This window comes from Cydia splendana, chromosome 20 (assembly GCF_910591565.1).
Source record: "Cydia splendana chromosome 20, ilCydSple1.2, whole genome shotgun sequence".
NCBI classification, from domain to species: Eukaryota; Metazoa; Arthropoda; class Insecta; order Lepidoptera; family Tortricidae; genus Cydia; species Cydia splendana.
This window is the reverse complement of record NC_085979.1, coordinates 7782597-7806378: the sequence shown is the minus strand read 5'-3', so window position 1 is coordinate 7806378 and position 23782 is coordinate 7782597. Positions and strand designations below refer to the sequence as shown.

General features: G+C 37.7%; 1 protein-coding gene across 3 annotated transcripts in view; it reads right to left on the bottom strand.

Moving 5' to 3' along the window:
- LOC134800708 (RNA-binding protein fusilli) overlaps positions 1-22731 on the bottom strand; it is a 133522-nt gene extending 110791 nt beyond the window's left edge. Inside the window, exon 1 of one of the 3 annotated variants that reach the window (XM_063773214.1) lies at positions 22268-22731. In XM_063773214.1, coding sequence (XP_063629284.1) covers positions 22268-22396 — 129 coding nt within the window. In that variant the 5' untranslated portion in view covers positions 22397-22731. The remainder of the gene's footprint in view (positions 1-22267) is intronic. The other 2 variants (XM_063773216.1, XM_063773217.1) reach the window with 2 other exon arrangements.
- Positions 22732-23782: the final 1051 nt, after the last annotated feature.

Sequence of the window (23782 nt, the reverse complement as noted above, 5' to 3'; positions counted from 1 at the left end):
GCGTTTTCCGCGTGCCCCATCATTGGACTTGTAGGAAAAGAACAGACAAGTCCAATTGAATGTTTAGATAGAAAAGGAGCAAATTATCGTAATAAATTTGACACTAAATATATATAAATGATAAAAAACTACATGTTACGACCTGAAAATTTAATCGACTTTAAGCTGTCGTGAGAAATATAGTTACTTTTAGTTTATAAGTTTTTAGACATATAGTCTGTAAAAGTTACTTGAAATAATTGATTTATTATTATTATTATAGTTGGTCAAACCAATTTGTCAGTCAGTAAGAACCAGGAAAACTATACTCATCATTTTCTTTTGGGTGCTCTAGTACTAGTGTAAGACAAAGATGGTATGATTCTCTCTGTTATATGATTGAAATGAGACAGTCCTTTGACAAACTATACTAACATTAACATGTCGCGCGAGTGACTAACAACGCGTGACATAAAATTATCTTATTCATAAAATTTAAGTTTTTTAGTTGTCAGTCTTCTTTATTTACAAGTATTACGTTGTATCGAAGTACAAAATCACTAGTTTTACCTTATTATTGTCCGTTAAAGTGCAAAGTCATTGTTGTATTATTTGTAATGGTTGCATTGTAAAATCTGTATCTGTTGTCTGTGTGTAAGTCAGATCTCTGGTAGAGCCAAGCTTCTAACTCTACAAGCCCCTAGCCCCTACTTCACAAACTCTTATCTGCACCTTAGTCAAAATAATTATGTGGCTTGGCCGTACCACAGAATAACTAATAGTACTGCCAGCAAACAACTCAAAATTTGCATTAGATTACTTTGCCTCACATGTGAATAAAATGCAAGCAAGTAAGCCTTTCCGAGCTGGTGTGGTGAAAATAAATAAATAAATAAAGAGAAGTGATTGTAATCAATGTACCTCTGGTAACAATAAATTACAAATACCTCAAATAGACCTCTAAAGCCATAATTATTGATTATGTGAATGACATCGTTTAACACCAAAGCTCTAAATGCTTATTGGTTCCTTGTTTCAACAATAAATATTATGTTTGTTAGTGATAATTATTACCAAGGTCCTCAAACCTTAGAGCATTTAGTAACTGGAGACCTCATGGCTGTCATTTTCTGTACAAAACAGTCTGCCGATTTTTGCGGGGGAGGGGACGTTAAATGTTGTGCTATTTCTACATGATTTGTACGTAACGTACAAATAGCCATGTCAGTCCATACAAAAGTTTGCACAATTATGCAAGGTTTTCGGCAGAGGGGTAAGCTCTTAAAGGCGACTCCAGTTATTAAATGCTCTAAGCCTCAAACAGCACAATGAAAACAAAAACAATCTAACATTGTTTTTTTGTGCCACGTCCAAGATTTTCTGTTTTGAGCCTGAAATATTTATGATTTCGCATATACGCAACGCAAGTAACGCAACGCCATCACAACGCGATTGGTTGATGAGTTCTCATCACGCGGGCGATTGGTCGCAACTAGTTGCGTTAGACTGCACGATCGGCTCGAATTTGTGAGTGACACCGCTGAACTAGCACCATTATTAGTGCCCGTAATAGATATATGACAATGTATGACTACGCGACTTATTGCAAAAACCATCATTTCATAGAAGTTTGATTTTAAAATAACACATGCACAATCGAAATCAAACCCCGAAACATGTCGCCAATAGCGACTAAAAATTCATGTGAGTGAAACCGTTGTCGTCTAAATAGTTTAACACTTGCACAGTCTGTGCTATCAAAATCGCTGCAGAGTTAGCTTGGCCTGACCCTAGACGTAGGTGTTCTTTCCGTGTACCATTCACATACTGAAGTGAGGAGTGACATTTCAGGTGTTGCCAGTTTTTTGCGTTCCTTAAAATAGTGTTGGACTAAAATCGATATAAATCGAAACCAGAGATTAGGCAAGAACGGTGTGAAACAGGTATAAATCCCTTTCCTACCTGTATCCAATTTCACATTGCACTCGTAATGGCATCGACACGCGATGCTTTAATGAAGCTATGGACAATTAGCGATGACCTCGTCGATGAGTTGCTTGTGTAAGGCAATGATTTACTGTCAATCAATCCATATGAGGAATGGCTTAAAAATCCTGTTGCTCGTTTTATCTGATTGCGGCAAAGTTAAAACTGTTAAAAGGATGGTGTGACTTTTTTTGGAGAATCCTAACCCGGCCATCCTGCATTCAATGTTGTCCTAAATTTATTTATTTTAAACTTTATTGCACATCAAAAAAAAAGTACAAAACGCGGACTTTATGCCTTGTGGCATTTCCTACCAGTCAACTATAGGGCCAAACAGAAAATTGAGAAGGAGGGTGCAGTGAGAACCGTTTAGAAGCAAACAAGTATTACAGAATTTATTATATCACGAACCAAGAGTTCCCAGTGCGAGAGCATTTTTAATTGAGAGTGCCAGATCGGTATGCTACGAACTTACGACCTTTCTATTTCTTTTGTTTTTTTAATTAAACGTATCGTATGTCAATTCGTCTACTTACATTTATGTAAGGTAGAGGTAAGGAAATCAATATCCATGTATCAAAAAGTGTCCGTCAAAAAACCTATAAGGCGCCTAATAGGTGGCGCTACAATACCTAGAATATTTGACAAAAAAATTCAAATCATTGACACGCACTTCACTCCGTCTACTCTGGAGAGATTTGGAACTATTATTTACAGCTAACTGCTGGACACTTTTTAAACTGTTCTACCATAAGAAATTTCGCTCCTTTTACTCTATACTCCATGCTTACATTTATCTACCCCTTATATGACGCTAAACGTCAAAGGCGTTTTTCGATAATCGATTGCCATTTAGGTTACTGCACTTGAGCCTATTTGGAAAATGATTCTTCTTTTTAGTTTCTGGTTACAGAGGTATACACGATAAACAAATTTCCAAAAGGTACACGGTCTATACCGCGAACCACGTTCGACGTGTAGTCTCTCTGTCGCACTTATAAATTCGTACGCAAGTGTGACAGGGAGGCAAGACGTCGAACGTGATTCGCGGTAGGCCCTAAGCTGCCTGACAACCAACTATATATGTATGTATAAATTCTTTTTCTCAAAAATGGACGGCAAAGTCGACTTTGCCGTTTAAAAAATAGGTTGCGAAGCGCGTAGTTTATGGTCAGTCAAAAATTAAAAAGTTAAAAACATTGCAGTCTCGATTTTGGGACTGCAATGTTGCATACAAATTCCATTATTTGTCGAGTTCCAAACTTTTTAAAAGTTGAAATGGCCATATCAAATGAAGGCACAGGCCCATTAAACAGCCAAACAGATGATTAGTACCGCGACTATTTAGCTGTCTCAAATAGGTTGGCGTATTTTCGGCAGAAAAATACACTTTTATTTTTTAATAAAAAAAAATAAAAAGGCGGCAAAGCTAATTTTTAGGGTTCCGTACCCAAAGGGTAAAACGGGACCCTATTACTAAGACTTCGCTGTCCGTCCGTCCGTCCGTCCGTCCGTCCGGCCGTCCGTCCGTCCGTCTGTCACCAGGCTGTATCTCACGAACCGTGATAGCTAGACAGTTGAAATTTTCACAGATGATGTATTTCTGTTGCCGCTATAACAACAAATACTAAAAACAGAATAAAATAAAGATTTAAATGGGGCTCCCATACAACAAACGTGATTTTTGACCAAAGTTAAGCAACGTCGGGAGTGGTCAGTACTTGGATGGGTGACCGTTTTTTTTTTTGCTTTTTTTTTGTTTTTTTTTTATATGGTACGGAACCCTTCGTGCGCGAGTCCGACTCGCACTTGCCCGATTTTTTCAATTGTTTCTACTTTTTTCTGTGAAAATATATACGTAAGAAAGTTGCTTTTGTAAAATATTTCTATGATATTTATATTTCTTGCACCATTTTTGAGAAAAGCACTATATATGACTCGGCTGGAAGGCTACTTGCTGGCTTCGGATTCAATTAAACGGACTCCCAAGGTCGTCCGTTTAAAACGAATCCTCAGCCTGCAAGTAGCTACTTCCGAGCCTCGACAATAATGTACTATTGCCATTCGTGTATACGTTATTGCATCTTACCAAACTTAAAAACGAGTTTGTTTACATCTAAGATAGACCTATAATGAAACATAAAAACCAACGTAAAACGCAATATTTAATTTGGTCAGAAAAAACTGACGTTTTTGCACAGGTCTTTGTATGTAAATAACAAATGAATACAATGTCTAAAAACATTACTTCTAAGTTATTCTACAAACAGGTAACGAGTTTTTTGGTTGTTTTGACATTATACCTGCCTAGCTAAATGTTTTAGCTTCCAAATACTAAAATTATAAATAGGATGTTGTCTGCTTTTTCAGTTATTAACAGTGATGTGACATGAAAAAAAATCTGTGAATTATTTGTTAATTGTGACACGCTGTCAATTTGTTAGTAATTATTTGTTAAACGTATATACTGCGCACGTGCAAAGTATAGGTAAACTAATTTACATGCCAATAATTATAAAATTAATGAATGAAATTCTACTTTCGTAAGAATTTATTAATTAGGTTATTTAAGTAGCCCTGTATAATAATTAAAATAAATTAATTTCGTTTAGTAGTACCACTGTATATATATTGTATGTAAATAAAGATTTATTTATTAAACACCTGATAATATAAAAAAAATAATAATAAAAAAAAAAATAAAGCGTTTATTCACAAGCTTACTTACATTTAGATACAATACATTCTTCTGCCAAACCACATAGCGGTTTGTTGGAAGATGTTGGATATACGCAAAGTTTGGTTAGAATAAATAATTCCATAATTAGCATATTTCTAAAGTCATCACAGCCCATAAATTTTCCATCAGGTGGTCTTTGTGGTTGTTTCACTACATAAAACTATAAATTAAATATAATTTGCTCAGTTTTCGTGACTACACATTATTCAACCGTGTAGAAGCAGTAAATGTCGTCGTAAAAACCATTTTTGATTTAAACGCCACTTCCCAACTAACATTAGGCGCTAAATTTAAGGGTTACAAGAGATTTATATAAGCGCCTATTTACTCTTTAGGTGTTGTTAGTACTCTAAAAATAGGAGTTATAGCCGGCTATAACCCCGTTTTAACCCCGGATTGGGCACAAATTTTATCACCGTAGATTTATAACAGTGCTACAGTAGGGTTAGGGGATAAAAAAAGAGACATAAGAGCGGTATAGTGGAGCTACAATAGTGTTAATTAATTCTTTAGGAGCTATATGGGTTGCATATAGGTGACTACAAACTGTTGTAGTAGAAGAGCGCTAAAGTAGTGCTGCAATAGCGTTGATTAACAACTTAGGATTTAAAAGGGTGCCAAATAAGCGACTACTAACTGTTTGAGTAGTAGTGTAGAGCTATATAGATGATACTTTCAGCTTTAGATGGTATATTAGCATTTAAAGTCAATATTTGTAACACTCAAGAAGGTAATTGCACATTTTTTCCTTAGCCCTGACTGCTTTGGTTGCAGATGTTTCCATTTTGTATTATTATTTGTAAGCTTGCACTGTGACAGCTTGAAGTGAAATGTAATGGCGGATAAATAAAAGCAAATAATTATTTTAGTTCACCGATGCCGGTGTTATCTGCGGATTTATGATGACGAAATTAATTACACTGTCAATAACTATATGTATTACTAACAAAATTTTAAAGGGCCTCTGATCCTTTGCATATTAATCTGAATATAATATTTTTTAAATTGTGGTCCACCGTATTTAATTTTCGCAAAATTACACAATATACGTGAAGTCCGGTTTTAAATACAACAATACTAACATTATGTCTATATTGAGTAAAATTATCGATTTTTATTAAGTATTTACGTTCTAATTAACAGTTTTTGTTTTGCTTATTGATTCATCGGTCATATTAACATGGCGCTATAGGCTTAGGTTGTAAGTAAGACTCTAATAACACTATAAGATGTACTAAGGTATTGAATAACGCCCGTCTGCGACTACATGATCTATAAAAGTGACTCATAACTTCTCTTTTCGACTGTAAGTGAGACAAGAGAGTTAAGAAGCGATTGCGAGTAGCGGAGCTATAAAAGAGTTTTTATCGCCTGTTTAGAACCTTAAGTGAAAATTGCAGCTGCTTATTACTCATATAGATGTTAAGGTGGTAGAATTCACTTTGAGCTATAACACTAGCTGCTTAAGATCCATTATAGCGGCCAAAACGGCTACTGTGGATCTTAAAGCTATACATGGACTTCTTAAAGACCTTGATGTCACCAGAGCCTGTAAGCTTAGAGTATATAGCTATTCTCCAGCCGTTATATGTCTTTAGGTGATAAAATAAGTGCTTTGTGTCGCCTAATTGTTTGTTGGGTTTGATCAGGCTCATGCATACTCTGTCGTAAAATAGTTAAGAGCGCTATTACATTTCGGCGTTGAGCGAGTTTAGGTATTTTACGCGCTGCGGCAGGCCGTGCGAGCTCAGTACGCCGATCCCTTCTACCACACTCGCACTACAATGATGGATTAAACATTCTTGATCCTTCGCGAAGCATATTGAAATCAACCATAACAACACTAACTGTACTTAACTTTTAAAGTTCTAAAACTGTTATTTGGTAAGTACGAAAATACTAAATGCAGTGCAAATGTACATAGGGGCTGTTCATAAATTACGTCATCTATTTTTGACGATTTTTGACCCCCCCCCCCCCTCAAATCATCCAAAAATCAAGCTTCGGATGAATCTGTTTCCTCCTACGTCATGTTACCATCATCCGATGTCCAGACCCCCCCCCCCCCTACTCCTCCCATTTGAAACGACGTAATTTATGAATAGCCCCATACTCGTACTTATGAAGGTATATTACTCGAAAGAAATTATAGGTACCTACTCGCTTATTTACATGTTTCGTCATTGCATTTGGTACCTATAGGTTGTAAAGTTTGTATCAACGAGGGTTTAAAAACGAACTGGTACTGAGGATCTGATGATGATTAAGGTGGTCACGGATACCAATCAACCATGTAGTAACATGATTAGGCTCGTTTGATTCGTCTCAACAAGATCTTTGACACTGAAGATACACAGGGTCTGATGATGGAGCTGGAAGGTGGCCACGGGTACCAGTCTATCATGTAACTAAACAACTTCGTGTTTGGGCTCGTTTGATTCGTCTCAACAAGATCTTTGAGACAAGACAGTACTCAGGGTCTGATGATGGAGCTGGGAGGTACCATTACCAATCAACCATGCAACTAAACCACATCGTGTTTAGGATCGTTTGATTCGTCTCAACAAGATCTTTGACACTAGGTGATACTCAGAGTCTGATGATGGAGCTGGAAGGTGGTCACCGGTACCAATCAACCATGCAACTAAACCATTTCGTGTTTAGGCACGTTTTATTCATCTCAACAAGATCTTTGACACAAGGTAGTACTCAGGGTCTGATGATGGAGCGCGAAGGTGGCGACGGGTACCTGTCAATCATCATCAGCTCCATCATCAGACCCTGAGTAGTATCTTGTCTCAAACATCTTATTGCGAGGAATCAAACGAGCCCAAACACGAAGTGGTTCAGTTACATGGTAGACTGGTACCCGTGGCCACAGTCCAGCTCCATCATCAGACCCTGAGTACTAACTTGTGTCAAAGATCTTGTTGCGACGAATCGAACGAAGCCAAACACGAAGTGGTTTAGTTGCATGGTTGATTGGTACCGGTGACCACCTTCCGGATCCATCATCAGACCCTCAGTACTACCTTGTGTCAAAGATCTTGTTGCGACAAATCAAACGAGCCCAAACACGAAGTGGTTCAGTTACATGGTAGACTGGTACCCGTGGCCACAGTCCAGCTCCATCATCAGACCCTGAGTACTAACTTGTGTCAAAGATTTTGTTGCGACGAATCGAACGAAGCCAAACACGAAGTGGTTTAGTTGCATGGTTGATTGGTACCGGTCACCACCTTCCGGATCCATCATCAGACCCTCAGTACTACCTTGTGTCAAAGATCTTGTTGCGACAAATCAAACGAGCCCAAACACGAAGTGGTTCAGTTACATGGTAGACTGGTACCCGTGGCCACCTTCCAGCTCCATCATCATTTCCTGAGTACTATCTTGTGTCTAAGGTCTTGTTGAGACGAATCAAACAAGCCTAAACACGAAGTGGTTTAGTTGCATGGTTGATTGGTACCGGTGACCACCTTCCGGATCCAACATCAGACCCTGAGTACTATCTTGTGTCAAAGATCTTATAGAAACGAATAAAACGAGCCTAAACACGAAGTGGTTTAGTGGCATGGTTGATTGGTACCGGTGACCACCTGCCGGCTCCATCATCAGATCCTGAGTACTATCTTGTGTCAAAGATCTTGTTGAGACGAATCAAACGAGCCTAAACACGAAGTGGTTTAGTTGCATGGTTGATTGGTACCGGTGACCACCTTCCGGCTCCATCATCAGACCCTGAGTATTATCTTGTGCCAAAGATCTTGTTGAGACGAATCAAACGAGCCCAAACACGAAGTGGTTTAGTTGCATGGTTGATTGGTACCGGTGACCACCTTCCGGCTCCATCATCAGACCCTGAGTACTATCTTAAGTCAAAGATCTTGTTGAGACGAATAAAACGAGCCTAAACACGAAGTGGTTTAGTTGCATTGTTGATTGGTACTGGTGACCACCTTCCGGCTCCATCATCAGACCCTGAGTACTATCTTAAGTCAAAGATCTTGTTGAGCCGAATCAAACGAGCCCAAACACGAAGTGGTTTAGTTGCATGGTTGATTGGTACCGGTGACCACCTTCCGGCTCCATTATCAGACCCTGAGTACTATCTTGTGTCAAAGATCTTGTTGAGATGAATAAAACGAGCCTAAACACGAAGTGGTTTAGTTGCATGGTTGATTGGTACCGGTGACCACCTTCCGGCTCCATCATCAGACCCTGAGTACTATCTTGAGTCAAATAAATACATATAGAATGTCAGGTCGTTTCAAATATTTTTAATCCTGTCCGGTAGTTTATTAAACTGTACCATTATAAATTATAATACTATAAAAACAGTGCTAGGATCAAAGTCTCTCGTTGCGGTTTACACGCACACAGTATAGCGTTTTACACGGCGCCCGCCGCACACAATGATAAAAAACCTCGTCGTCGCCGTTGAAAATGTGCGGAGCCGACCGACACACGTCCTGCCTCTACAAGCTCTGCCGCGGCACTGAGCTGGCGCAGCGCGCGTCATCGGTAATATAGAGTAGTTTTCAAAAAATTGCCAAAAAATTATAGTAGAATTTCATAAACACTAATGTATACCAACAGTATAAGCAAACGTTGCAGATTGCTTGAGTATGAAAATGACTTCGATATTAAGTAGATTTTCGTAGGAATTGACACTTGTTTCGGAGAGAAAATCGAGTTCGTTTTACTTTGATTTTCTCTTTCTTAAAGGTATGTAGGAAAAATATAGTTTGATATGCCTAAAGTACAGGGTATTAGTAATACAAAATAGCCAGGTTTAGCAGAGTAAAATTCTCAACATTTCCAAATAAGAGCTCGCCATTCAGTGCTTCACGGGGTTTTTCGGAAACGACCATCAGAAAAAAAATCATTACTAATTTAATAAGTCCTTTTTCTAATATTTACAACGATATTTATAAAGATAAGAAGACGCTTTTACTGGAACAAGTACTCATTGTTTCTAATAATGAGCGCAAAGTCCTGAATTTCGTCGACTAGTATCATCAATTTTGCATTATTTCGACTTTTCTTGTAAGAGCGCTCTTAAAAAACAATATGGCATTAGGTTTTAAAGTCTCGTTGTTCTATAATTCAGTGTTATTTTTATTTTTGTATTTTTGTATACAATTAATAGTTAAGATTTAATACGCTTCTTTTTATCTCTATTCAAATAAAAAAAATCTGGCTTTTAGCTGCAGGAAAGCAAGGGTCGGAAGAGGTTTCAAAGATTTCATAAGTATAAACGCATTGTAGAACTTTTCCAAAAACAACTACCGTGGGTACCGTAGACCTAGGGTTTACATAGGTGTACAGACATTTCCTAGCCTAGACGGTAAGTTACTTGTCATTAGACCCCTAATTCCAAATCCTTATTTCGCCAGAAAACGCTGTAGCTAGTAGCATAAAACCCTTTACTCTGTCCAACTCCAAACATTTAGCTTGCATTTAATTAAAATTTGTAAAAAAAACCCTGACACTCGCCAAGTCCCCCCGCAATCCTGACAAAGAACTTAACATCCTGAGTATCCTGACATGTCAGAGGAAATCCTGACGCATAACAACATTGGCAACCCTACGTAGACCTGTTTTAGGGTCTTGAAACTTTTGCTAATATCGATTGTAATAGTGCAATTTTTCGGTCGTCGGACGTATCTTATAACGATTCGTGCTTTCGTTGCTACTAGCAAAAAGTTACGTTTACGAGCGACACTTTTTTTTGTGCTTATGTAATTCTTTTAGGTGCAATGGTAAACTTGGAAAATTACTTGCTATTCTTGTTAAGGTACATAAATACACAAACGAGTTAACAATTCCCGGCTAATTAAATTTTATGAAAGTATCCAACCATAGACACTAATCGTAGGCGTACAGGTTTGGCTTTTGGCTGTCCAAGACTTGTTCGTCACAGCTCGTTTCTTCTTTTTTAGGCAATTTCGTGGGATATTGACCCCTAGACCATCCGCCATCTTGGAACTCGCTTAACTGAGCGCATCTCAGACTGACCAATGAAACAGTGAGCTCTGATTACACTAAGGGAATAGTGGACGACCGATACAAACGTAGTCCCCGTTTTCCTCTCTGGACATTGACATTATATCTTTACACGATTTGATGTATTTTCACTAAACCTTGTCCCTTCGTTTGACTTTTTGAATATTTAAAAATGATTTATTTATTTAAAACGAAAAACAAATTCCACACAAATTTATAAATGATCCCAAGTTTTATAATAATGAAAAAATCTAAAAAAATCAAACGACAGGGTATAGATGTGGTTACACATATAGGTACTGCATATTGTGTATAAATAAATTTTATATAGGTACTTAATGTTAATATTTAGAGAGGAAAATGGGGACTACTTTTGTATGGAAATGTGTTCGGTCGTCCACTTTTATTAGCTCCACAGATCTAGTAACAAATCTTGTGTGATTTTCGATAATTGCCAACTAAGTTAGGTGTAACGAGTTCAATCGACCGATAAAATGCCACAATGCACCTTGGAACTATACATAATCGCATGCAATTATTTGTATCGTCTGGCTCGCTAATATTGTTATAGGTATTTCAAGTTATGTTGGTTTTGAGGCAATGCGCAGTTGATGTGGGATTGTGGTAAACACAACTAAGAGAACTGGTGCTAATCAGCATTTCTATGATAACGAAGGGGCTGTCCATAAATTACGTCATCGATTTTTGACGATTTTTGACCCCCCCACTAAAATCATCCAAAAATCATGCTTCGAATGACCCCGTTTCCTCCTCCGCCATGCTACCATCATCCGATGTCCAGACCTGACGTAATTTATGAATAGCCCCGAATACATTTTCGTCGAAATAAGTTAGTAACTACTATTCGAAAGAGATAAATAAAAAAAGAAGAAGAATCTCTATACAAAGCCCGTTTATCGACATCATTGCTTATTTGCTAAAAACAAGGTAGACTTTGTAGACTAAAGTAAAAATATAAGGGGTCATCCGTTAATTACATCACACGTTTAGGGGGTGGCGGGGGGATTACAACTTAATTCGATTAGCCGATTTTGTTGAAAAAATGTGACGTCACACCAGGGGGGAGGGGTTTGCCAAATGTGACCATGTGTGACATGACAATGAGGGGGGGAGGGGTCAAAAAAGCCTAGAAATTCGTGTGATGTAATTAATGGATGACCCCTAACAGTTTGGAAAATATAATAGAGCTATTTTTAAAAATCCAGTCTATGAAATATGTATCTACTTACATCGGCAACATTTTGCGTAAATTACCAGTCTATCATGCCTACACTGATCTCTCACCTTTGGAATGCGAAATGATCTAATAATATCTAAGGTAATGATGACCCGTTAATGATTAACTTCACAATCGATAATTTATTTAGTCAAGGTTGTAGAGATTACGAATCAATATTATCAGTTGTTACAATGTGTTTATTTACTGTCAACTTCCAAATTATTCTAATAACTTCTGTCCGTTATGGTCGAGACAGTTTTTTTATTATTATTATCGCCCAAAATAAATCTTCAAGTGCGGGAGGACTTGCGCACGGAAAGTTCCGTACCGTCAGACAATTTTTTATAGTAACTCCTACTCTTTCACAATTGTAAGGTCGTAGCAAGTGTGAAAGAGAAAGCAATTATGATCCCGGTAGGACCGGTAGTCATTTCGTTGACACAAATGCACTTTAAAGTTTAAGGGCCACTTGCACCATCCCACTAACCCGAGATTAAGCGGTTAAACCGTTAACCCAATGTCAACTGGTACTAATAAACATGGTAACTTCAGGTTTAACCGGTTAACCCCGGGTAAGTGGGATGGTGCAAGTGGCGTTACATATTTATTAAAAGGTGAGAGTGGTGACTGGTGACTTAGCACTCTTAGTAGAACGAAAAATGCCCCTACGAAAGAAACGATAGCTACTCTTACTTGCTGAAACCGGTATCTGATGATGGCACATCACTATTTTCGTAATAAAGCTGGCAACTTAATTTGTCAGTGTGACAACTGTGACATATCAACATGTCCTTATAAAATTAAAATATTTGAATATGTATTTTAGCAATGAACACATTACCAATAGTTTAAACGTTATTCTTTGGTGGATACTGATCTACTGGATCCCTACGTATAGGTAGTTGACTTATTCAGCTTTGGAGATAAGACAGTCATTCTACCTTATATACTCCAGTAAAGATACGCTTACGTTAAACATTAATTAGTAATAGGCAATTTTTTTTTATTCCTGTTCTTTAGATCATTTTAAGATACTTTATTTTCGAATCCAAAAAACTTTCTGTCCGGAAGTAGGTATAAAAAAATAGTTAAAAAAAAGAGCCGTTCTTGTTTGTTAAAAATAGTAATAGTATTTTTAGTTCGTAAACGTGACGAAAATAATATTTATAATGAGTCGACAATGGAATCAGTCAAAATATTAACACGGAAAATAACTCATTCAATAAATGGCGGGGCCTCACGGATATACGTCGTGACTTGATATAAAAAAAAAGAAATAATTAGGTCTTTGATTGAATTACCATAAAACTACCTCATTAAGCTATTTATCCGAGAATCCGACATCAATATTATTTGTATCACTTGTATATATATTTACGCCTTAAACATGCTAGAAAAAATGGTTATAGATATAATTTCTTGCAGACTTTGTTCTGATAACGTTCAAAGTGATATTCAATACATAATCACACAAAAATATGGTCAATGTAATAAATATGTGCATTTTATCAAATTCGCTAAATGAAACTACCAAATTTGAACTCTTTGCGCTAATGCTAAGGATTACATTTCCTTGCGGCGCGCGGGGACAGTTTCAATGCGGGCGGTGGCGGGAGTTCGTGCCAAGGACGCGTGGATAGTATGTAGGTAAGTATGTACTTACCTACAAGTTGCTACAAGTGACAGGCCAATTCGAACGTGCGCGGGCGTCTCGCTCGCACCAAATATTTGTGCGGCCAAGTCTGAGCAAAATGAACGCGCGCGTGAATGATAGCTGATTAAAAATAACTGATATCATATCCAATATTATTGGTTGATGTTCAAATTATATTCGTAATTATATACGTCAATTATGACCCACTACAAAAATAAAAATTGCGCATGACTATCTATCGTTCTTATTTAATTTCAGAATGGCATAGTGTGGAGTGGCATTATAAAAGGAATACTTATTATCGTAGTCATTTGACAGTTTTGGTGACACTTTCACATTCTGTCACAGCGAAGTGTGTAGGCCCACTCTTTAATTTGATATTAACGTCTATCCAACAACTTTGTCAGTAGAAAAAGGCGCGAAATTCAAATTTTCTATGAGACAATAACCCTTCGCGCCTAAGCGTCTGTAGACTTTTTTTTTCAACAAACGTATTATATTGACTATTTCGTGCGCTTTCAATTCATAGTTTACGTTCCATAATAAGTATAACATAGTAAGTTCCATAATAAGTATAACATAGTATAATAAGAGTCGACGTGAAATATATGTTTACACTTTTGCACCTTACTCCTTTGCAATAAGGCGAAAAGTACGGCTTTAAAATGACAGCGTTTTACACAAAAATAAAACGCTAATTAAATAACTTACCATATTCGGAACCTAAGAATAAATAATATTGAGAGTGGCAACACTGTCGTAGGGGGCTATTCATAAATTTAAGTCATTTCAAATTTGGGGGGGGGGGGTCTGGACATCGGATGATGGTAGCATGACGCAGGTGGAAACGGTGTCATTCGAAGCATGATTTTTTGATGATTTTATGGGGGGGGGGGGGGCGACAAAAATCGTCAAAAATAGATGACGTCATGTATGGACAGCCCCTAGGTCGTATTGTCTTTTTCTAGCATATACCTCCCTCTCTACCCCACACTCCTACCACACAGGCAGGTTGCTTTGTCAGTTATACAAGACAAATTTTCAAGTCATTGTCTCAATATTATACATATTTGCACCATGCAGGATTAAAAATTTAGGTTCCGAATAGAGATGCACCGGATATTCGGTTACTATCCGGTATCCTATCTCGCCCTTATTTTAATATCCGGACGGATACCGGATACTAAAATAAGGGTACTAAATAACTATGCTTGATATCGGAATATAATCGTACTCGATTATTATTTTAAAACAATTTAAACGTTCCATTCACTAGCTCGCGCACTAATTTCGTACCTAGTGATAGACCTATATACCGCGCGAAAGTTCATTACGAAACAGGCCAAAACTTCCACAATGCGCACCTGAAAAACCTGAATATTTCCGCCGGCCGAATATTCGGCGGCTGAATACTGAATATTCGGCCTATGGTCAGGCCGTACCTCCCGTATCCTGTATGCGGCCAAACAACTATCCGTTGCATCTGTAGTTCCGAATATGATAAGTTATTTAATTAGCGTTTTGTTTTTGTGTAAATGCTGTCATTAAACAGCTGTACCGATATTCGGAACCTAAGAATAATATTGAAACATGTTTGTTATCGCCTGGTGGTGGGAAGACGCCAAACCAATGTGATTATACATATCCTATGATATACTTATTATGTGTATGTAATATAATTATATTATGAGTGTTTAATTAATAATGTAGTACGTACACCCTTTATTGTAACACCTGTGAGGAGAGAGATATTTAGTAAAGTATACAATTTGATAGGTGAAGCGCTGGTGGCCTAGCGGTAAGAGCGTGCGACTTGCAATCTGGAGGTCGCGGGTTCAAACCCTGGCTCGTACCAATGAGTTTTTCGGAACTTATGTACGAAATATCATTTGATATTTACCAGTCGCTTTTCGGTGAAGGAAAACATCGTGAGGAAACCGGACTAATCCCAATAAGGCCTAGTTTACCCTCTGGGTTGGAAGGTCAGATGGCAGTCGCTTTCGTAAAAACTAGTGCCTACGTCAAATCATGGGATTAGTTGTCAAGCGGACCCCAGGCTCCCATGAGCCGTGGCAAAATGCCGGGATAACGCGAGGAAGAAGGAAGAAGGATACAATTTGATAGGTACATTTTGTAAAATTAACATTTATTGTATTTATTTATTAATTCAAATAACAAATTGCACCTTACAGCTAATGCCAAAGCAGCACAATTTGGAACACATTAACAACATAAAGCATTTTTAACATTATTTATAACAATACAATATACAGCTAAGACACATGTATTCATTATGGTATGCTACTCTTAGGCATCTCTCTTTCTAATATCCTCTTGCACTTTCACATCACTATTCCGGATCGTTTTTATTTGCTAGATAATTTAACGGACAACTATAGTACATCGTAGGAGAGGACGGAAAACCGCTAAAAGATGGACGAGTGAGTTTGAGGGCCGACACATTGGTGGAGGCCCTCGAATAATACGACTCCATCTTTAGCGTTTCCGGCCGAGGCATTACATAGTGCTTTTCACGACTACTGCGAGGAAATAAGGAAACATTTGGATAACTATAAGTACTAGCCCGCGATTTCTCTGGTAGCAAATTACTAGCCACTGCCTGTGCTGTCTCTTGAATTTCGGTAGGCGTCAGCGTAAGAATATCATTTTCTTCACTAGAAGAACTCATTTTTATAGCGAGCGTAGATACGTGTTTCTTATATTTTATAGTACTATCCAATTCAGTGAGAATTTTCCGATCCCGCCTTTTTTCTTTTTTATCACATTTAAGAGGCGTTTTTATGTTGTTTGCTTCAAACGGACTCTAAACTTAGAAGCGTTTTTGCTAAAAAAACCACAAACAGCTACAAAAGTAAAAAACGCCTTAAGCGTGAATCGAATGAACTGACTGAATAAATGAATAGTTTGACATTTCGTTTTTTTTTAAACAAGAAATTGGTCCTATAAATAACCTAAATTTATTTTTGAAGGAAAAAGTTGCGCCAAAAAAGACCTTTTATTGATTTTTATGTTTTAAATTATACTCATTGCTGTAGCGAACTGTCACCAATGACAGATGATGATAATAATGAAACATTGTACACTCGCGTGCAAAAGTATTGCATCACATTGCATTTTTTCGTCCGCATCCAATATATTTGTAAACTGGTTAATTTCTCTAAATTATTTTAATGTAATCATGTTCCTTGAAGTTTTAGCTTTACGAAAAGTAAAAAAACATGGAAATCGGCCCAGTATTTTTCAAATTATCGGCATTTTCCCGATTTGTGAGCGGTTTCACGTTATCACGCGCACGAGTTGCGTTACCCTTGACCCTTATAAAACGGGGGTAGAGAAGGGGTTGTTATCAGTCACTTATCAGAAGTCGATCGTTACATATCTCCGCGTATTTTCCCGTGAAAAAGACCTGGAAAAATGGAAACCACTGAAGCTGAAGTCCGCCAAATCATCCAGCCCCTGCAAGCGGGGCGTAGCCAACGTTCAGTAGCTGCCGAGCTGAATTTAAGCCAATCTGCAGTTTGCAGAGTTTACCAGAGGTTCCAGGGGACTGGATCCTTTACTTCAAGACCAAGAAGCGGCCGCAGAGAGTGTACATCAGAGAGGGACGACCGCTTCTTTGTCACAACATCTCTCCGAGATCGACACCAGACCAGCATTGCCATCCAGCAGCGTCTGCGTGAGGTACGAGGAGTGGCTGCCAGTGAGTAGACAATAAGAAGAAGACTTAAGAAAGCGAACTTGACACCCAGGAGGCCCGCAGCGGTGCCCAGATTGCTGGCGCGACACCGTACAGCCTAAAGAGAGTTTACTGAAAATCACAAGGACTGGACCATTGAGCAATGAACCCCAGTTCTCTTCTTGAAAGAGTGCAGAATGTGTTTGAATGGATGTGACCGAAAAGGAAGAGTCTACAGAAGGCCAGAAGAACAGTTCGCTCAATGTTTCTTCTCCGAAAGGGTCGCCTATGGCGGTGGATCCGTAATGTTCTGGGGCGGCATTTCCTACGACGGGCGGACAGAACTGGTTTTCGTGCCTGGCGGGGGCCGTGACAGTGGATTGACCGCTGCCAAGTACATCACTGATATCCTGGAGGAACATGTTGTTCCTTATGCCGGTATTTTTGATGAGGGGTTCATCCTAATGCAGGATAATGTCCCGTGTCATACCGCTAGGGCCACCGCAGCCTACCTTCTCGAAGTGGGCATCGACACAATGGACTGGCCAGCGATGAGCCCGGACCTTAACCCTATTGAACACGTGTGGGACTACCTAAAAAGGAGGGTTCGAAAGCGGAATCCTGCCCTGGTCAATGTTGAGGAGTTGAAGGGAGCCTTGCCGGAGGAGTGGGACGCTATTCCTCATGATCACATTAGAAAATTAATTACGTCTATGAAAAACCACTTGGTTTGTGAAAGGAGGCCTGTAGGTGGCAATACCAAGTATTAATTTAATAATAATAAACGATATTGTATTAAAAAAATGACTTTTATTCTCAAATTTCCGGATTTATTTATGGAGCATTATGCGACTACTTTCAGTTTTATGATTTTTTATAGTCTTCAGATTCGAAATTTCATTGAATTTACCATTTTTCTAATGCGTTACATTATAAGCTTTCAGTTGATACCAAAATTTTCAGAATCGGGTATAGAATTACAAAGATATTGGGTGCGGACGAAAAAATGCAAAGTGATGCAATACTTTTGCACGCGAGTGTAGTAGTGGTGGTTCAAGTGCTACAGCTATTGCCTACTTTCCAGCTTGGTTTTAGACCATCTATTGCCACATTTCCGAACAGTGGCGTGAAAAATTTAATTATTTATTTCACACCAGCTCGGAAAGGCTTACTTTGCACTTCAAAGACTGAGAGCAAAGTTTCATTTTATTCACAAGTGAGGCAAAGGAATCAAATGCAAATTTTGAGTTGTTTTCTTATGTTTGCTGGTAGAATTGACTTTTAAATCATAAATATTTAATAAAATTCATTTGTATTTGATTTTGTATGATATTTTTACATTTAATATTTGCTTCGGGTTGGTGTGGTGAAACATTTTGTGTTTCACTTGGGGCAAATTTTGTTTAACCCTCGTGCTTTGAAACCCTCGCAACGCTCAAGATTCCATGTTTCGAATGTTTTACTTGCTCAAGTATCAATATTAGCACGAGCGGTTAAACAACAACTTTGCCCCCTTGTAAAATAAATAACTATTTCAATATAGTCAGCTAAACTGAGGTACAAATTCAAAAACTCACCAGCAGTTTAGCTTCACGACCTTCCAGATGGAAAAACAGCATGCCAATGACTTGAAAATTTGCCTTGTATAACTGACAAAGGAACCTGCCTGTGTGGTGGGAGTGTAGGAGCGAGGGACGTATATGCTAGAAAAGGGCAATACGACCTACGATAGTGTTGCCACTCTCAATTAGAAATGCAATGGATAGTTGTTTGGTCGGATACCGGATATTCGGCCCGACCGTCGGCCAAATATTCGGTATCCGACCGCCGAATCTTCGGCCGGCGGAACAATAAAAAAAATAAAAAATCATTTATTTCAGACCTTGGTTCATACACTTACACCAAAAAACTAATTAACTACAAACTAAATTTAACAATACCTACATTTCGGTTTTTAGGTGCGCATTGTGCAGGTTTTAACCTGTTTCGTGGTGAACATTGGCGCGGACTCATTTCTATGTTCGAAATGAGTAGGTACCTACGCGTGCAAGTGAGTGGATGTTTAAATTGTTTTGAAATAATAAACGAGTAATGTACAATATGACCGTGACTGTTTCTTAAATCCAATTTGTTTACTCTGAAATCAAGCCAAGTTACTATCCGGTATCCGGCCGGGTATATTATTCTGAGGTTCCAAATATCGGTACAGTTGTTTAATTGTTGCTTAATTTGGAGATTGACCCCAATTTCATTTCTGATCAAATCGGTCGATTTGATCATCCCGTCTGGACTTCACTTAACAGCCGTAACACATTACCGCGCCGTTCAGGGTCACGGTGCGCCAAACCATAGCCTGATGTCATGTAGGTATGTATAATGTACTTAGTCCAAAATTGTGTTATTTACTAATTATGTTATTTACTAATTATGTTATTTATATGCATTAAACGTTAAATCTGAACCAATTCGATTACTATTCTATAGTGAAACACATTCAGCTTGACTAGAAAAAGCGCGGCAAATTTAAAACATGTATAGCGTTAGGTTTCAATAGCGCTCAGAGACCTGACTTTTATCTCGATATCGTAATTTTCTAGCGACAAATCCATTATCTATACAAAACTGTCGCAAAAATGTTATCGCTTGTATATCGTGGTACAGGATAGGATGGAGCCATATACTTTACTACTTGCTTGCAAGTATCGTAATTAAACAGTGCTAAGTAGTTAAATACGCGCAATGTATTTTTATGTCATAAATAATGTATTTATTTAATGTTAATTTAGTATTAATTATAGTATGTATATTGTTTTATCCACAAATATGAATAATTGTAGTTAATTTACCAATAAAACATAATTTATACGGCCACAAATAAAATATTAAATGCTTCTAAAGTCTGTTTGGTTATTTCTACATGGAAACGAAGTCATTTCAAATTATAAAAACATTAACTGAACACCTTATTGCCGCCTGCAGTCACCGCTCGCCGCTCAGCTATCCGCTGTCGTTAATACCACGGCCTTACGTTTTATGACACTGAGTCGCGTCAGGGGAGCGACACGGTTCGGTGCGCTTGCGTTCAGTCGAGTTTTGGAATATTACTGCAAATTTTTGTTGTTTGTTAATTTGTTGGTTATTGTTGTTTGTTAATTTGTTGGTTGTGGTGTCGACTTTTATTGCCCTAGTCGCCAAATGATGTTACTAGTGAAATTTTAACCGACACCACACGGTAAAAATAAGTTTAACAATAATTACTTAATTAAAAATCGAATAAAAACGGTATTTCTAATGCATAACTTATATTTTTTGCTATTCAATTAAAGAGTACTAACAAAATCCTAACTCAATTAATTAGTGCAAATATTTTAAGGTTTGCGATTCCTGCTCGGCCTTGCGTCGCAAGGTGCCCGGTACCACTGTATTGCAGCATTAACTAGAAATGCTTACTTTGGGGAACATTAGCAACTGTCGTTTTTGATAATTACATTTTAGTGGTGAGGGGTGGTACTTAAATGACCGCTATTGAAACCTAAAGTTTAAACTTATAGGCGCGAAGATTTGATTTCCCTAAGAAAATTTTAATTTCGCGTCTTTTTCTGCTATCAAATTGGGTGTGTGTCAGTATAATAGCCCTATATAATTGGTCTATTATTGTATTAAATTTAACGCGCACGCAAAGACGGAAAGCCTGCAATTACGTAAAATTTACTTTCTTATTTACAGCACTCTTGCCCAGATTAAAGCTGATAATTAGTTCGAATCTAGTCTCCCATATTTTTTACGTTCACTGGTACATATGTTTTGACCGAGTAAATAGTAAATATACTAAATACTTTTTTAAATATTCGCGCTCGGGGCGATGGAAGTTTCATCGTTCCGTCGCCCCGCTCCATGCAACGACCAATCGCGTTAGCTCGCTGGCTCGTGCGCGGCAACTTTAAAGCAACGATAACGTTTTTGATGGTTTTTTGTGTTACGAATCATATTTCAAGCCGATTTTTACAGTAGTCGATGAAGGAGAACTCATAATAAAAATCCCATATGATATTGATCTATTACCATTTTTAACCAGGCAATTAATGCACAACCCCATAAAACCTCCCATACGGTATTATTTAGTGTACGATTAAATTGCAACGCTTGTACTTATTGTAATTTGGAAATAATGAGAGAAAAAATAGCCTATTACCATTTTTGAGGACGGAAATATACTGAATTTAATAATAACCGTAGGTTACTTACTTTAAATGTAGGATACAGAATTATTTTTTGTGTGATTCATGCTTAATGTCATAAAGCAAATATTTCTCTATGAGTATAAATTTAAAAAATGTTATTAATATTTTTTACAAACTTTCTGTGATTTTTTATATTTTTACATTTTTTTTAAATACCTAAATGTAATATATTTATTTGGATTATGTGTCGACGTAATCACTAGATTTATTATCTGTCCCATACACCGAAAATTTCAGCTATTACTAATTATTTCCATTCCGCCATACTAGCCGAGCGTACCTTTCTTGGCCTAATAATAGTTAAGTACAGGCACGCGCACTTGCAAAAATAATAAGATTATGTCATGTTCACCTTATTAGTAAGTTCGGTAAGATCGAGAGGCAGCTGTTTACTAGATAAAAATAGCCTACCTATCTATAACTGTGCTACTAATATTATTAATTTCTCCCTTTATTAGCAGATAGATAGCCGCCCACGCTCTTACAGGATTGAAAACAGAACCGAGCATGTTTTAGGTTAGGTTTAACTTTTTAAATTGTTTACAGTGGCAAGCTATTATAAATCCATAGGGTATAGGGTGGTTAGGCGCTCGTCTTATTCACATCACTGGTCATGAACTTTTTTAATTATGTTTATACACAGACTATAGGCCATACAGCCAATTGACGTGTTTCTAACAACACTCGACTTTAGTAAACGAGGAAAGATTCTTATTCTTACCTGATTGTTGCTCACGTCAATGACAATATAGGCCAGGTAGACAACTTCCTCCTCGTCCGAGCCCAGGGCTGCGCCGCCTAGGCCTGCCGTCCTCACGTGCAGCGCGCAAACCCATCCTCCAGATATCATCGTGCCATACAACGATGACAACACTTTAAAAAAAACTACACTCTCATGCCCGAATTCTCGTTTATGCCCACCGTTTTGCCGCTAGAAACTCGTTGAGCAATGTACCGCTAATCGAGCATCCGTTTTGAAAATCGAATAATCACATCACTTTTGCACGTTGCACTGTTTGGAACTATAGTTTTTAAAAACCCGCACGGAAAAACACAGACAATGGTGTTATTTCTTAAAAAATTCGTTTTGTTTTTTAAAACGGTCTGTCTGCGGGATGGTATGATCGAGACTGCGAGTGCCGCTCGCTTGCCCCCTTGTCAGTGCGTGCGCAGGTAAGCCAGGTGAGGCGACGTTGCCGCTCCGCCATTATCATTGATGAGATAGCTAATAGCTTGAATTTATCCACGCGTCGTTGCCAACGCGGTTCATTACCTCTCCGACAACATTCCAAATTCAAATATTCCCTTTTGAAACATCAATGGAACGTTTTGTTTATTTAAATATAAAAGTTACCGGCCAGCATTTTCGCCCCTTTTCACATGTCTCATACCATTCGATTTTGCACTTTAAGTCCTTACGAGAAGGCTTCTATTTGTATTAATGGAACATCCGGATTTGTTTATTTATTATCGTGATATTAGAAACCTATATCGCTATCTTGCTGTGTATGCGTTATTGATACGTAACGACTCAACCGGTTAGCGTTTTTGTCAATCACTAAGTACATTGCGGGATTTCTTTACCTAATTATATAGTTCTTGTGCTTATGAAGTACAGCAATGTATAAAAAAAAACATTATTATGGTATGGTGGTATGATGGTATCACTATTAAGCAGGATATGTCAAGACAAGTGGCTAAAAAAAAACGCTTACTAAGCATGATTTGGATTTTGGAGGAAGGACGATTTGGACTTCGCTGCCTAAAAAAAGCTTCTAAATTGTTTTTCTTCGATATATATATCTATTTTACATGTGATAAGGACGTATAAGTATGACTCGCATCTACCAATGTACAATTTATTTTAACCTACCTACTAACATGAATTAATATTCAAACAAAAATCCTAAAGTTTATTCTCAACTGCATAATGTCCTATTGTTAAATGATTTTCCATTATTCCCAAGGTAACATTGTTTACAAATTAACATATTTTCAGTATTTTTCCGTAGACCTCTCTTGACCTCATGTAAAAGACTTCAACGACGACGTTGAAACACACCAATGTTACTTGACCCTTAGTTCTCGGTAATCTATATACGGTTTAGAGTTCATCTTATATTGGAAAATACAATGTAGATGCATGGATAAAATAATTATTTATGTTTAGTATGTGGTAAGAGGTAATTATTTTATGTGACATTCAAGTAATAAATCTTGGATTAAAGTTGATTTT